This window comes from Salmo salar, chromosome ssa10 (assembly GCF_905237065.1).
Source record: "Salmo salar chromosome ssa10, Ssal_v3.1, whole genome shotgun sequence".
In the NCBI taxonomy this organism is placed as follows: Eukaryota; Metazoa; Chordata; class Actinopteri; order Salmoniformes; family Salmonidae; genus Salmo; species Salmo salar.
Window position 1 is genome coordinate 88084734 of NC_059451.1, and position 16583 is coordinate 88101316.

Consider the following 16583-nt stretch of genomic DNA (forward strand, 5'->3'; position numbering starts at 1 on the left):
GATTGTAACATTAACAATGGAGCAACTGTAAACCACTTTGTAGTGTAAAAACGTCATGACTGTTTTTGGTCTTATTTCAGTGGTTTTAATCCAACCTTCAATCTAAGCCCCAGTGGTTTACTGAGCATCACATATATAGCAGGACAGTCCTTTTCAGATGTGTTTCTTCCCAGAGACTAGCGGTATGGATGTGTAAAAACAGAGCACCCACAAATAGAAACAGAGGAGGAGAGGGCCTTTGAAGGGGCCGTTGTGAGTCTGAGCGTTCTGCCTGCTGAGGTCAGAGAGAAGGTGTGGGCATTGTTTGAGGGTTTTAAGAATGCTTGCTGGTATTGGCAGCTGTCTACAGTCCATTTTTGGATTCTGAATGGAATGTACACTACAGTACGCCTACCACGACGATGACTCAGCTCATATTGATGGTGACATCATACTGTTTTATGATCCAGCTCAGTGTTTACACAGTCACATATACATGAAATAGCAGACTGTAAGGGAATAGGCAGCAGCAGGTGGTACAGAAGACAAGAATAGAATGCTGCCAAAATGACAAAGGAACATGGAACTAAAGAGAAGTTTCAACTGTAAACTTCCCTTTACCTGTTCCCAAACACAGGGGGAGAGGATCATGAATATTAATGATGCTGTGTTTGAGACTGTATTGTGAAAGCTATAGTTCTCCTTCCTCCAGTTTCCAGAGGTTTATAGTGTGATCAGGGTTGGTCCCGTGGGGGTTGGGAGGGGTTTTATAGAGAGCGGCTAGACCAGGTCCCAGTGTTTGTGGTGTAGGGAGACGGTCCCCCTTGTGTTTGTGCCTCAGTAATAATCCTGGGATGGGATAAGAGCTGCCCTCAATTTTAAAGGGTAATCCAAGACAAGCGCCATTCGTTACGTCCCACTGATCAATACACACATACATACACACACAGGTACGCGGCCTACTGCTGATCCGGCCTCCCGTGCAGCACGTGATTGCTGATCGGATCTGCTGCTCCACTAACAAACTATGTTGTCATCCAGTGTCTTTCAATCAGAATAGAAGTGTTTTTGTGTGTTGATACTGTGTTGCCTGTATTTGTTTAGTTAGGCTATGCTGAGGCTCCTTTCTAGATGGCAGTGGGAAGACCCATTCTTGCTGTTTACATGTGATGGAAACAGTGGGGTGTTATCATGGTGACCATATGGCAGGGCTTCAGCCTCCAGGTTCAGGACAGGGGCAGCGTGGTCCCCCCAACCTGGCTGGGGAGGTCAGTCAGACTATATGGGTAGGGCAAGTTTTTCTTTACCTTGTGACCAGGGCTGTATCCACGAAGCATCTCAGAGTAGAACATTGGTTGTAAGTGCTGAGAATGGAGCCATTTTACTCCTACTGAGTCTAAATAAAAGCTATGCATGAAGCCTCTTTAGTCATGAGAGGAAACCTCATTTTAAAACCTCATGAGCTTAACCAGTTAAGAGTTACCAGCAGTTGTCTTGAAAAATCGAATCAGGCAGCAAGACAGTGGTTTCTGCGCTATAGACAGGCAATTGCTTTGGACTTGTTGAAAGAATGTTTTGATATTTCTATATGATTAACCAATAAATAATCTACACCTACATGCAACAATATCTCTTTAGATATGATTTCACGAGGCCTAATTCACATGATAGCTACTTATAACCACTAGGTTAATAAATTATCACTTTATTATTTCAATTATTTAATTAACCTACATCATGTTATTTCAAGTTATACATTGGGAGCGCAATATCCCATTGTTAAAAAAATATGCCTAAATTGGGTAATTGAACACATTTTGGGCCGATGTTAACTTTGAATGTGTTTGGTAAAAATGATAGACCTTTCGAATATTTTATGCAATATTATCGGCAAGTGACTTGATGCCTAGCCCACTGTGCCAAAGAAATGTAGAGTTGTTAAACGGGAGTGACGAGTGTGTGATATTATCAAAATTCCTCTTAACAACCAATATGATTTATGTGCCTATCACATTATTCCAAATATCAGAATTGGTCCAAAAAATATATATTAGGCACTCCAACAAATTAGGCAAGAATTAACAGTAGGCAAAGTGATTGTGTCAGTCAGAAATTATATAAAATATTTTACCATTGCAACATTTTATGTACAGTCACATTCACCGTGGTTTGTGTGCCATACATTTCACAGCTGGCCATACTTCATCGTGATTGGTTATTCCCAATCATTTAAAACAATGTCAATGAGCGTCATCACTATCTTTCCTTTGCAGTACCTCAAACTGCCGTGATGACCAGCTGAGATAAACTTTTCTGAGTTGATTTTCCTCCTGGCTCAGAGTTCGTCTGAGCAGTATCTTAAGATCATCCTTAAACCTACTCTGAGCTGAGAGCTTTCTTTTGTCTTAAAGGGGCAATCTGGAGTTGCTACATCCATTTTTAGAATGTACCCATTGATGCTTGAAAAACACAACTTATAAATACCTCGTGAAACACAATATAGCCTCAAAACATGGTTGAAACTATAATGTCGATATCATGGATGGTCAGTCCTTGCATCCATAGCTCTGCCTATGAATTTGAGAGGGGTTACATTTCTCCAGCCCCATCCATCAGCTTTTTACAGAAACTTGGGCAGGGAGGACACTTTCAAAAAAAAAATCAACTGCTGATTGCCACTTTTGAACAGGTTTGAACAGGATTCCTAGGAACTTTTCTCAGATGCTTTGTGGATACAGGCCCTGACCAGGATAAAACTCTAAAGTACTAGAGTTTTTCCTAGTTAGATCACAGGATTAATATAACTCCTGGATCCTATATATGATCTTTATTTGGAGAACATTTTTAAAGATGTTCCTATCTGAACATTGATGAACAACAGAGCTCAGCTGTTGGAATGTTGCTACAGGAATAGTTTATTCTTGGAGCAGCGCTGCAATGCGGCCAGTGGCCAGACGTTGTAAGGGGATCCAGGAGATGTGGTGCCAAAGAGATGCATCCACAGTACTCTGATCTGCTTCCTGCTGGCAGCATCAGGTGTCCATCACTCAAACCCCCTACCCTGGAGAACGGGGGCTCGCTGGTGCTGGTTCTGCCAGGCCATGCTTTCCATTCCACTGCCTGGCCTGCTCACTCTGGAATAATTCATGTGAAAGCATGCCTGGGCCAGCATGACAGCCAGGGTAGGACAATGAGCTCAGAGTGGGACCCGTGTTCATGGTGATGATCGTTTTCATAATCTAGAATGAAGGAGACAAGAACAATGAGGGTGAGTAAGAAACAACCTACCCCTCTGTGACCCACCAGCATGGCTGGTGTCAGGGCAAGAGGAAGTAGTAGTGCCTATGTTTGCCCCGAAGGCAGGACTCTCCCAGTCACATTTATGTGATGTGACGGAACAGTTACTAAGTCATTGGACGATTGCTGTCTGTCTGATTAGAGCGTAAAATCAGCTGTTTCCTCAAAGGAAACCAGACAGCTAAAATAGTGCTAAACTCAACACTACTTATCCCAGCTGTGGTGGGTTCTCACTCAATACAGAGTAGTGCCAACTGGTCGTAAACAATAGAAAAAAGGCTAACGGTGCTGCAGAAAAATGCATGACATTTTTAATATTTGTATATATGGTCAGAAATAAGCAACTAGATTTCAGCAGCCTTACAACACCTGCAGCCAGCTAGTCAGTCAGTCAGTCAGTGAGATCTGTTATTCTGTAATAACCTGTCATTGTGATGTATAGCTAGTCAATAAGCTGTTACACTCTGCAATAACACAGCATTATGAAGTGCAAATTCACAACCAATAAGCTGTTACACTGCAATAACACAGCACTGAGGTGTAACTCCACTGTCAATAAGCTATCATATTCTGCAATAGCATGTCTGTCTGAACTATAGACAAGAAGGCATTGTATCAACATGGAGGCAAACTAAACCAGTTCAAATGCCCTTTTCACCCTATTTTATTTGAAAGAGGCAGCAGAATCAGCTTATGGCTGAGCAGAGAGACAGATGTTGACTCCATACCCATAGATACTTAATACACACCTCTCTGTGTAGCTTTCCTTGGCAGACCAACCCCCTCCCCCAGGTCCTGAGGACAGGGACACAGTGAATTCTCTGGGGACACCCTCCCAGGTTAGCATGGATGGCAGCACAGAGAGATCTGTCACTATAGGCTAGACAAGGGCAGGAGGTAAATTGATGGGTCTTTCTGTGTCTCTGTCTCTCCCACTCCCACTCTCTCAACCCCTCTGCTCCTTGTCCTCTGTGTGTGTGAGAGTCAGAGAGGCTCTTGTGGAAGTGGGGTAAAGCAGCATTTCTATAGGACCCAGTGGGCGAGGTTTGAGATGTCTGAGAGGATCAGCAGTGTCTATGCCTGAAGGCTGCAGACGACTAGCTGTATTATAGTTATTTCCAATTCTGGTAGAGTCATGAATACTGTAAGCCCATCTCTCCACTGCTGGCTTCACTTCAATGTCCTCCCCTAAGGCCCAGTGCTACTGAACCCACCCACCTCAGCCCTTCTTCTCAGTGTTTCAATCTAGTGACTGCCTTGTCTTGATTTTCACATGCAACAATCTCACTTTTATAATACCCGCTTTGTTGCAAATAATGATGGTATTAAACTCAACATGCTCAAGGATATGTAAGATGTCAGCGGTTATTCAGAAGTGAATTGACCTCTTGACGCTGGTTATTAACAGGTATTTTCTCTCTCCTGTGCTGCAGTAACGTAATGCAGTGTATAACATGAGTCAGGTGATTCATGCAGTAGCCTACAGAGATCACATGATCTAGAGAGGAGGGTAGTTGATTCATTTGTTATAGTGAGGGAAGCACAGGGGGAACACGTTGCTAGGAGATCAGAGCAGTTTGTTCTGGAATGTGTTGGAGCCTCCCACAACCCCTCACCACAGGGCAAAGATTTTCCAAGTTGTCTGTGTATAATACAGGCTCTGCATACAGGTATACCTAGAAATGTGTACATTGTTTTGTGTGTGTTTGTTCTTTCCTTTGTAAGATAAGTGGGAGTATAGATGGTACAGGACCTGGTGAAGGGATGGTTTCAATGGTTCCTCTTTACATCGGCACTAATGCAGGCACACACACACACTTAGACATTTACACTAGGGAGACAGTATCTCTGTAGCTAGCCACTCTGCACATTAGCCTCTGATCTCACTCACCATTAAACCACATTATAGCCCAGTTGGTCAATAATACAGCTCAGCCCAGTAGAACTCTTAGACCACACAGACCCCTGGGCTGGCAATGCTTACACTGTGTACCGATACAACCGCACAGACACCAGGGAGAGAAGGAGAGAGCGGGAAAGAGAAGTAGATATTGAAATTTAGAAAAAGGGGAAATTGGATGTTATAGAGACATTTTACTCCAGATGGGTTATTTCTAGTAGCAGGCATTTCCCCCTTTCCTCTATAGACAGTAGCTGTGGTCTTGCCCTCAATCTCTGTTAACCTGTATGTCTGTGTGAGTCAGCTGTTATGTCAGGACTCATTTACAGACCATTGTAATGAACTCTGGCATTCTCTCTGTGGGGATATTGTGCACAGTGCAGAGGAAGCATCATTCAGAAGGTATTGCAGTGCTCCCTGTACTGCAGGCTCTTTAAAAAAAAATAATTGACACCTACTATAGATCATTGAGCAGACCCAACCCTCCTGGTCTGTAACCCTGGACCCCATCCCTTCCTTCCTCCTGACCCAGCCCCCCACGTGCTCTCCGGTTGGGCTCACCCTCCAGCCCGCCTCCTCCAGCCTATGAGTGGGTTTAATAACAGAGGCTGCTCTGCTCTCTGTGGGGGTCCAGACAATAAAACTAATGAAGGTGGACAGGGAGGGAGGCAGGGCTGACTACAGCTCTGTGAGGACTGTGGAACACTCACAAACAGAACTACACAAACAGAACTACACAAACAGACCTACACAAACAGACCTACACAAACAAACACTTGAGTTAAACCCACCCAGGCACACAAACATGTACAGTTGAAGTCGTAAGTTTACATACACTTAGGTTGGAGTCATTAAAACTAGTTTTTCAACCACTCCACAAATTTCTTGTTAACAAACTATAGTTTTGGCAAGTCAGTTAGGACATCTACTTTGTGCATGACACAAGTCATTTTTCCAACAATTGTTTACAGACAGATTATTTCACTTATAATTCACTGTATCACAATTCCAGTGGGTCAGAAGTTTACATACACTAAGTTGACTGTGCCTTTTAAACAGCTTGGAAAATTCCAGAAAATGATGTCATGGCTTTAGAAGCTTCTGATAGGCTAATTGACATAATTTGAGTCAGTTGGAGGTGTACCTGTGGATGTACTTCAAGGCCTACCTTCAAACTCAGTGCCTCTTTGCTTGACATCATGGGAAAATCAAAATAAATCAGTCAAGACCTCAGAAAATAAATTGTAGACCTCCACAAGTCTGGTTCATCCTTGGGAGCAATTTCCAAACACCTGAAGGTACCACGTTCATCTGTACAAACAATAGTACGCAGGTATAAACACCATGGGACCATGCAGCCGTCATACCACTCAGGAAGGAGACACGTTCTGTCTCCTAGAGATGAACGTACTTTGGTGCGAAAAGTGCAAATCAATCCCAGAACAACAGCAAAGGACCTTGTGAAGATGCTGGAGGAAACAGGTACAAAAGTATCTATATCCACAGTAAAATGAGTCCTATATCGACATAACCTGAAAGGCCGCCCAGCAAGGAAGAAGCCACTGCTCCAAAACCGCCATAAAAAAGCCAGACTACGGTTTGCAACTGCACATGGGGACAAAGATCGTACTTTTTGGAGAAATGTCCTCTGGTCTGATGACAAAAATAGAACTGTTTGGCCATAAGGACCATCGTTATGTTTGGAGGAAAAAGGGGGAGGCTTGCAAGCCGAAGAACACCATCCCAACCGTGAAGCACGGGGGTGGCAGCATCATGTTGTGGGGGTGCTTTGCTGCAGGAGGGACTGGTGCACTTCACAAAATAGATGGCATCATGAGGGAGGAAAATTATATGGATATATTGAAGCAACATCTCAAGACATCAGTCAGGGAGTTAAAGCTTGGTCGCAAGCTTGGTCTTCCAAATGGACAATGACCCCAAGCATACTTCCAAAGTTGTGGCAAAATGGCTTGAGGACAACAAAGTCAAGGTATTGGAGTGGCCATCACAAAGCCCTGACCTCAATCCTATTGAAACTTTGTTGGCAGAACTGAAAAAGAGTGTGCGAGCAAGGAGGCCTACAAACCTGACTCAGTTACACCAGCTCTGTCAGAAGGAATGGGCCAAAATTCACCCAACTTATTGTGGGAAGCTTGTGGAAGGCTACCCGAAATGTTTGACCCAAGTTAAACAATTTAAAGGCAATGCTACCAAATACTAATTGAGTATATGTAAACTTATGACCCACTGGAAATGTGGTGAAAGAAATAAAAGCTGAAATAAATCATTCTCTCTACTATTATTCTGACATTTCACATTCTTAAAATAAAGTGGTGATCCTAACTGACCTAAGACAGGGAATTTTTACTGGGATTAAATGTCAGGAATTGTGAAAAACTGAGTTTAAATGTATTTGGCTAAGGTGTATGTTAACTTCCGACTTCAACTGTATGTTATTAACAAACATACAGATAAATGTAAACTGTACCACACACACTTTCCAGAACTGGCAAATGTTTATAGTATTGGCATATATACTGTATATACAGTGAATATACTGGGTTTTCTGTCTATTCTCCATGTTGGAAGAGCTTTTCTGTTGTGACCAGATGATTGTTTTCACTTAATAGTGTTGAGGTCAGGGTTCACAACTGTCACCCACTTGTTATGTCTCATGCCCTCTAGTTGAGCCTGGATATACATCAAATCTCAATGTTATCCATCCCTTCATACAACAGCCTGTGGCTTTGGTCAAATCTGTTTGTTGTCATCCATAAAACCTATTGGCATTACTAGCCACTAGCTAAGTGTGCTTTTACCGGTGTTGAATGTTAGGATCATGTCCACTGCATCCTCCATGATACACATTAGTCATACAGTGATCTCCCAAAGCTCTAACCAAACAGGGTGTGGGAAAAGCTCTCTTTCTTTTGCTATGGCCTCTCTAAGTTGTTGATGACTTCCTATGTTTCACCCTCTCAGCAGGCAGTGCTCCACATAACCACATCCAGACCTCTCCTCCGTTTCTTTCTGAGAAACAGGATCACACAGCACATCCTTCTCCGCAGTTTAAAAATAACTTAAAATATTCTCTCCTCCCCAGCAAGTGTCGCTTCACATTTAGAACAGAGCCCTGAGTGGTTCCTCCCTGTGCTGCTACCTGCCAGCTAGCACTAAAAACAACACATTTGTTTATTTCTGTCACACCAGAGAATGTGTCAGGTGGGTGTGATGATAGAGCTAGGCTGTCTTGTCTGTTTAATGTAAACAGTGGGGATTGAAGCGGTGATTCATCTGACTGGTATGCAATCTGATTCTTTCACAACCTCTGACCCCTCAGTAGGGGTTGAGAGGTATGGAAATCCTCACTGTGTCCTTACACATACCACACTACCCCTGCTCCATCTCTCAGACTGACTGTCTATCTGTCTGTCTCTGGGGCAGGTTCTGAAGTACTGTTCTCCTGTTCCCAGCAATCTCTGCTCTCAATCAGCGCAAGGTTGCTCAGTTGTCTGAACCTCTGGCAGTCTCTATGGGTGTGCCACAGGGTTCAATTCTCGGGCCAACTCTCTTCTCTGTATACATCAATGATGTCTCTCGCGTTGCTGGAGATTCTTTGATCCACCTCTATGCAGACGACACCATTCTGTATACCTCTTGCCCTTCTTTGGACACTGTGTTATCTAGCCTCCAGACGAGCTTCAATGCCATACAACTCTCCTTCCGTGGCCTCCAACTGCTCTTAAATGCAAGTAAAACTAAATGCATGCTCTTCAACCGATCGCTGCCCGCCCTTCCAGCATCACTACTCTGGACGGTTCTGACTTAGAATATGTGGACAACTAAAAATACCTACAGTCGTGGCCAAAAGTTTTGAGAATGACACAAATATTTATTTTCATAAAGTCTGCTGCCTCAGTTTGTATGATGGCAATTTGCATATACTCCAGAATGTTATGAAGAGTGATCAGATGAATTGCAATTAATTGCAAAGTACCACTTTGCCATGCATATGAACTGAATCCCCAAAAACAGTTCCACTGCATTTCAGCCCTGCCACAAAAGGACCAGCTGACATCATGTCAGTGATTCTCTTGTTAACACAGGTGTGAGTGTTGACGAGGACAAGGCTGGAGATCACTCTGTCATGCTGATTGAGTTCGAATAACAGACTGTAAGCTTCAAAAGGAGGGTGGTGCTTGGAATCATTGTTCTTCTTCTGTTCAACCATGGTTACCTGCAAGGAAACACGTGCTGTCATCATTGCTTTGCACAAAAAGGGCTTCACAGGCAAGGATATTGCTGCCAGTAAGATTGCACCTAAATCAACCATTTATCGGATCATCAAGAACTTGAAGGAGAGCGGTTCAATTGTTGTGAAGAAGGCTTCAGGGCACCTAAGAAAGTCCAGCAAGCGCCAGGACCGTCTCCTAAAGTTGATTCAGCTGCGGGATCGGGGCACCACCAGTACAGAGCTTGCTCAGAAATGGCAGCAGGCAGGTGTGAGTCCATCTGCACGCAGGGTGAGGCAAAGACTTTTGGAGGATGGCCTGGTGTCAAGAAGGGCAGCAAAGAAGCCACTTCTCTCCAGGAAAAACATCAGGGACAGACTGATATTCTGCAAAAGGTACAGGGATTGGACTGCTGAGGACTGGGGTAAAGTCCTTTTCTCTGATGAATCCCCTTTCCGATTGTTTGGGGAATCTGGAAAAAATCTTGTCCGGAGAAGACAAGGTGAGCGCTACCATTAGTCCTGTGTCATGCCAACAGTAAAGCATGCTAAGACCATTCATGTGTGGGGTTGCTTCTCAGCCAAGGGAGTGGGCTCACTCACAATTTTGCCTAAGAACACAGCCATGAATAAAGAATGGTACCAACACATCCTCCGAGAGAAACTTCTCCCAACCATCCAGGAACAGTTTGGTGATGAACAATGCCTTTTCCAACATGATGGAGCACCTTGCCATAAGGCAAAAGCGATAACTAAGTGGCTTGGGGAACAAAACATCAATATTTTGGGTCCATGGACAGGAAACTCCCCAGACCTTAATCCCATTGAGAACTTGTGGTCAATCCTCAAGAGGCGGGTGGACAAACAAAACCCCACACATTCTGAAAAACTCCAAGCATTGATTATGCAAGAATGGGCTGCCATCAGTCAGGATGTGGCCCAGAAGTTAATTTACAGCATGCCAGGGCGGATTGTAGAGGTCTTGAAAAAGAAGGGTCAACACTGCAAATATTGACTCTTTGCTCTTTGCATCAACTTCATGTAATTGTCAATAAAAGCCTTTGACACTTATGAAATGCTTGAAATTATACTTCAGTATTCCATAGTAACATCTGACAAAATATCTAAAGACACTGAAGCAGCGAACTTTAAGGAAATTAATAATTCTCAAAACTTTTGGCCACGACTGTAGGTGTCTGGTTAGACTGTAAACTCTCCTTCCAGACTCACATCAAACATCTCCAATCCAAAGTTAAATCTAGAATTGGTTTCCTATTTCGCAACAAAGCATCCTTCACTCATGCTGCCAAACATACCCTCGTAAAACTGACCATCCTACCGATCCTCGACTTCGGCGATGTCATTTACAAAATAGCCTCCAACACTCTACTCAACAAATTGGATGCAGTCTATCACAGTGCCATCCGTTTTGTCACCAAAGCCCCATATACTACCCACCACTGCGACCTGTACGCTCTCGTTGGCTGGCCCTCGCTTCATACTCATCGCAAAACCCACTGGCTCCAGGTCATCTACAAGTCTCTGCTAGGTAAAGCCCCGCCTTATCTCAGCTCACTGGGCACCATAGCAGCACCCACCCGTAGCACGCACTCCAGCAGGTATATCTCACTGGTCACCCCCAAAGCCAATTCTTCCTTTGGCCTCCTCTCCTTCCAGTTCTCTGCTGCCAATGACTGGAAGAAACTGCAAAAATCACTGAAGCTGGAGACTCATATCTCCCTCACTAGCTTTAAGCACCAACTGTCAGAGCAGCTCACAGATCACTGCACCTGTACATAGCTCATCTGTAAATAGCCCATCCAATCTACCTCATGCTCCTTTGCACCCCAGTATCTCTACTTGCACATTCATCTTCTGCACATCTACCATTCCAGTGTTTAATTACTATATTGTAATTACTTCGCCAACTTAGCCTATTTAGTGCTTTACCTCCCTTATCCTACCTCATTTGCACATGCTGTATATAGACTTGTTCTACTGTATTGTTCTACTGTATTATTGATTGTATGTTTTGTTTATTCCATGTGTAATTCTGTGTTGTTGTATGTGTCGAACTGCTTTGCTTTATTCTTGGCCAGGTCGCAGTTGCAAATGAGAACTTGTTCTCAACTAGTCTACCTGGTTAAATAAAGGTGAAATAAATAAATAGATAAACATCCACCAACCCCAATAAAGAATACTGTAATGAAACAGGCAGGGAGCAGGTCTCGAACCCTCAACCTTCTAGCTCCGAAGGTGGAGGAAAAAATGTGTGTGTGTGTGTGTGTGTGTGTGTGTGTGTGTGTGTGTGTGTGTGAGGGACGGACAGACAGAGACAGAGGAGAAATGGGTTAAGAGGTATTGGGAGTGGTAACTATGAAAACAGTGGAATAGTGACTCACTGTTTTTGAAAATCTCAGTTCAGATTGTTGACATCATAGAAATTAGTATATAACTTCACAGGGCCTGTATGGTTGAATATTTGATCTTAACGAATCCCCCAGAGAAAAGCCAAAAGAAAAATACAGCAGGATAAAGTGAGACCACTGCATTCTATATCAATAGGTGTATTTGTATAGTAGGGAAATGAGACTTCCTTCTTGAGAGTTGAAAGGTGAACTTTCTCCACATCTTAAAGTTAGGGCTTGACGGTTTACACACGGAAAGACAGACGGAGGCATTAGAAAAGATTAGAGGAGATTTTAAAACATGTGCTGTTTCCCCTCTTTTTACTCTCCAACTGACCAGATTTAACCCATGTCTTACCCCCAAGTTACCTGTTGACATCTTGAACATAATGCCCTTACTGTCTCAGAGCATACTACCATTTATTTGATGGTTCATATTTGGAATGAACTGAGACCCTGGTGCTGCCTTGTCATTTTATGTCTTTGTCTGACATGGCTTTTGTCTGTGCCTCTCTCTGTCCTGTAGATGTGGATGAGCCTGTGGTCTTTGCCACCAACTCCCTGCAGAGGAGGAAAAAAGGCCTGGCAGGGTTGCGCCCGGCTCAGCAGAAGACCAAACCAGGCCTGATGATTGGCCTTCCCCAGGACTTCCGCCAGATCTCCTCCATCATCGATGTCGACATCCTGCCCGAGACACACCGGCGTGTCCGCCTGCACAAGCACGGTACCCACAAGCCCCTGGGTTTCTATATTCGGGACGGGGTGAGCATGCGGGTCACACCTCAGGGTGTGGAGAAGGTGCCTGGTGTCTTCATCTCGCGGCTGGTGCGTGGAGGCCTGGCTGAGAGCACAGGACTGCTGGGGGTCAACGATGAGATCCTTGAGGTCAACGGCATTGATGTGGCCGGCAAATCTTTGGACCAGGTGACAGACATGATGGTGGCCAACAGCCACAACCTGATCGTGACGGTGAAGCCGGCCAACCAGCGCAACAACGTGGTGCCCCGGGCAAGCAAGGTCTCGGCAGGGGGGAACAGCTCCTCTGGATCTGTAGGCTCTGCATTCTCCCACGACTCAGCCCCCAGCACTGCCTCTCAGAGTGTCAGTCACCATAGCAACAGTAACAGCGTGGCGGAGGGCGACAGCGATGAGGACGGAGACCTTATCATTGAGACTGACAGCCTGCCACCTTACCTGCCCCATCGCTGTGTGTCCAACGGTAACGGCAGCCACAGAGAGTCTCCATTGACCTCGTCACTAGGGCAACGGCCCCTCCCCCAGAGCATGTCCCTGCCCAGCTGCGGCTCTCTGTCAGACAGCAAGGCCTCCCTGAGCTCCCTGACCACTCCTACACACAACGGCAGCCCCACCAAGACCAGCAGCAGCCAGGAGAGCATGAGAGAGGATGGAAACATCATCACACTGTAAAACCTGGACATTAATAACAGAAGACAAAACATGCACAATTGGAGAAAATCAACACATGATGAACTTTATCTGAACATAAAACAACAATTTGTTACCTCATAACAGAAAACAACTCACAACAATGATAAAGGCAATGATGATGGCTTTACCTTAAAAGCATCTGATGTGTATTCCATGCAACTCAACACTGTGGAACCAGCAGTCGTCATGTAATGAACTCAGTGGTCAGTGTAGTGTGAATCCTGATGCCTACTTACTACAAAACACATGATGATCGCTGTCACCACCACCATAATGGAAGTGCCTTACGGCTTTCCGCACAACTCGCCTTATGTTTATCACTTATATTTTACTTTCAAACAAGACCACCTCTCACTTCAATTCTAAACAGTGCCGTTGGGTGTCAGTGCAAAGGTAAAGATTGGCAGAAGGAGAAGCAGACAGAATGTGAAATGTTATCTGTCTGTCTGTGTGGGACATTAACAAACACAGCCCTTTTCTTTTGCTCATCCTGTATTCTGCAATACTTCCTCAGCATGTCCAAACAGTGTGTTCTCTTCTGTGACTGTGCCAATCATTGCTGATTGTGCTGTGCTGCTGGTTGTTCGCCTGTTTAGCTGACAATAGCTTTTATCAGAGAGGAATAGGCGACGCGAGAGGTTTTACAAAATCTGTCCACGAAAATAAGCCCACAAAGTGAGGAATTTTTGTATGAAGGTGCATAAGTGTTGAATTTGGTCATCAAAAAATGCAATTGCTAATTTCCTAGGTTAGGCTTATTTTATCGAATAGAAATTTCGTAATGGTTAGGTTGTTACAAATGCACTGATATAAGTGGACGCACGTGGCGTTTTGGCAACTTACTCAAAAACGACTTTATATCGGAGAAGTGCCTGTTGTCATAGAGATAGGTAGAGGACTCATCATGGATATAACCCGTTTTACCATGGACATTGCCATTGAGGGCTTCCACCATTTTAAAGTAGAAATTGGGTTGGGATTTTTATGAGTTGGAGGCAATAAGCCAATGAAGAAAATTGACTACTTTAAATTGGAGATAGCCTATTGTGGCACAAATACAAAGAGTCCTCTATCTATCTCTATGGTCTGTTGTTCACACGAGTATATCTGCCCGCTTATTGGCTAGAATGGTCCCACCTGATCTTGCCCCGCATCTTTGAGGACATGTATTTCCATTGTTAGTGTTCACTCAAATATCTTGTCAATATAATAGACAGTCTTTGTTTTTATTCCTCTGATCAGAAGTCATTGTGAATTGGATTCACATACAGCACATCTCGAAACATACCGTTCTTCCTCTGCTCATCCCCAGGAGGAATGTCATGGTATTACTGTACACACAACACAACAAAGTCAAGTGAGGCTTTTACAATGTGTGCTTTGATCCATGTCTCCCTTCTGAACATCCCTACTACAATTCGATACACAAAGTTATGGCATATCATACTCTTTTTTTCTAGGAAAATATGTAATGGGGCTGTTAATCATCATGGTGTTAGTATAGGAAATAGGAGGGAAATATGGTCCCCTGTCTCCTGATGTAGAGGCACATCATATTTATTTGACTTTCAGATAATGGCAAAGTTTACACACTGACGTGGGGAATGGGGATGCATTATAGCAGTATATCTAACCAATTGTATCTGTCTCAGAACCACCTTCAAGAGAATACCACCGTCTTTTATTTACTTTACAGCCACCAAACACTTTCCTAATCTAAAACATAGTCAGGTGGTTTGGCTTTGTATTCCCCTCTCATAGTCTCTGCTTCAGTGAAGTCAGGGGTTGCTTGGAGATACAGAGGTCCCAGGATGAAACATTAGATCCTGGAGAATTTCCCTGGCAGACTTGCTGTCTTGCTTTTAGAGAAACCAATTCCATTTTCCTTCAGGACAAGGTTTCTCTCCCCTGAAAATTTGACAGAGGGGGAACACAACAGAAATAACATGGAGTGCTGTTGCTCCAGAAGGTCACGGCCTCTTATAGACCCAGCTGTCTACAGGCCCACTTGTGACTGCCGTGTTTTTGTGTAAAATAAGGAAATTCCTTTCATGTTTGAAAAGCCTAGAGCTCTGCACATTGGGACCTTGTTCATACAATTAACTCCCTTCTTGATATCTAAACCAGAGGAGCATGGGGAGGGAAGGAGGAGAGAGTTCCTCTTACTTTTGAGGCTTTGGGTATCATCTTGCAGTGAGAGCTGTGAGGCAGACGGTCTAAAATCTACAAGCTTGGCCTCCCGAGTGGTGCAGCAGTCTAAGGCACTGCTTCGCAGTGCTTGAGGCATCACAACAGACCTGGGTTCGATCCCAGTCTGTGTCACAACCGGCCATGACCGGGAGTCCCATATGGCGGTGCACAATTGGCCCAGCGTCGCCCGAGTTAGGGGAGGGTTTGGCCGGGGGGGCTGTACTTGGCTCATCGCGCTATAGTGACTCCTTGTGGCAGGCCGGGCGCCTGCAGGCTGACTTTGATTGTCAGTTGAACGATGTTTCCTCCGACACATTGGTGCAGCTGGCTTCCGGGTTAAGCGGGCGGGTGTTAAGAAGGTCATGTTTCGAAGGACACATGACTCGACCTTAGCCTCTCCCGAGTGAGTTGCAGCGATGAGACAAGATCGTAATTGAAATTGGGAGAGAAAGGGGGGTTAAAAAAAATTATCAAAGCTTATGGTTGTTGGTTCTGACCCTCACTACACCTGAACACAAGGGCCCCCTGACCCTCTGTTAGTACTGGACTGAAGGAAAACTCTGACGGCCCTCACAGCTAACAATGCCCACGACCTCCAGGCTAGTTGATGGGCTGTGTCTGTTTCTGGCTGTGTCTTTATGTCTGGAGTGAATCACAGAGACAGCAGGAGCATCAGATGACCTACCACACCAGAAGGACAATATTGTGTTTTACATGAACATGATGTAGGTGTAGGTCAGCACTCAATCTGGAACCAAGTGGAATAACACTGGAATAACACAAGTTTATTAACTCCCCATCTTAATGTTGACTTAGATTATTGAATTGACCAATAAGACACAACAAAACCAGCAGAGCATGAAGACCTCCTATGGCCTGGTCATTATTGTTTTACTAGAGCTGCAGTTGTATGGGTCACCGGCACTGTTGCACCAGGTGGCAGCCAGGTAGCATGATACAATAATTAACCTGAGAATGAAGATGTTCACTTTGATAAGAGGGGAGGGGCAATTATCTATTGAAAGAGGCCATCATAAGATGCATTTTTAAAGCTTGTTCTCTTTATAAACCAAGAAACACAAGTACATAGTCCTTGGACATCCTTGTAGAAAATACAAGAGAATCACCT

The 16583-nt window shown here is 44.3% G+C and overlaps 1 protein-coding gene across 1 annotated transcript in view; it reads left to right on the plus strand.

Moving 5' to 3' along the window:
- LOC106560828 (partitioning defective 6 homolog alpha) overlaps positions 1–13291 on the plus strand; it is a 40593-nt gene extending 27302 nt beyond the window's left edge. The window contains exon 3 of the mRNA XM_014124171.2: positions 12342–13291. Within this exon, the coding sequence (XP_013979646.1) occupies positions 12342–13243 (902 nt within the window). The 3' untranslated portion in view covers positions 13244–13291. The remainder of the gene's footprint in view (positions 1–12341) is intronic.
- Positions 13292–16583: the final 3292 nt, after the last annotated feature.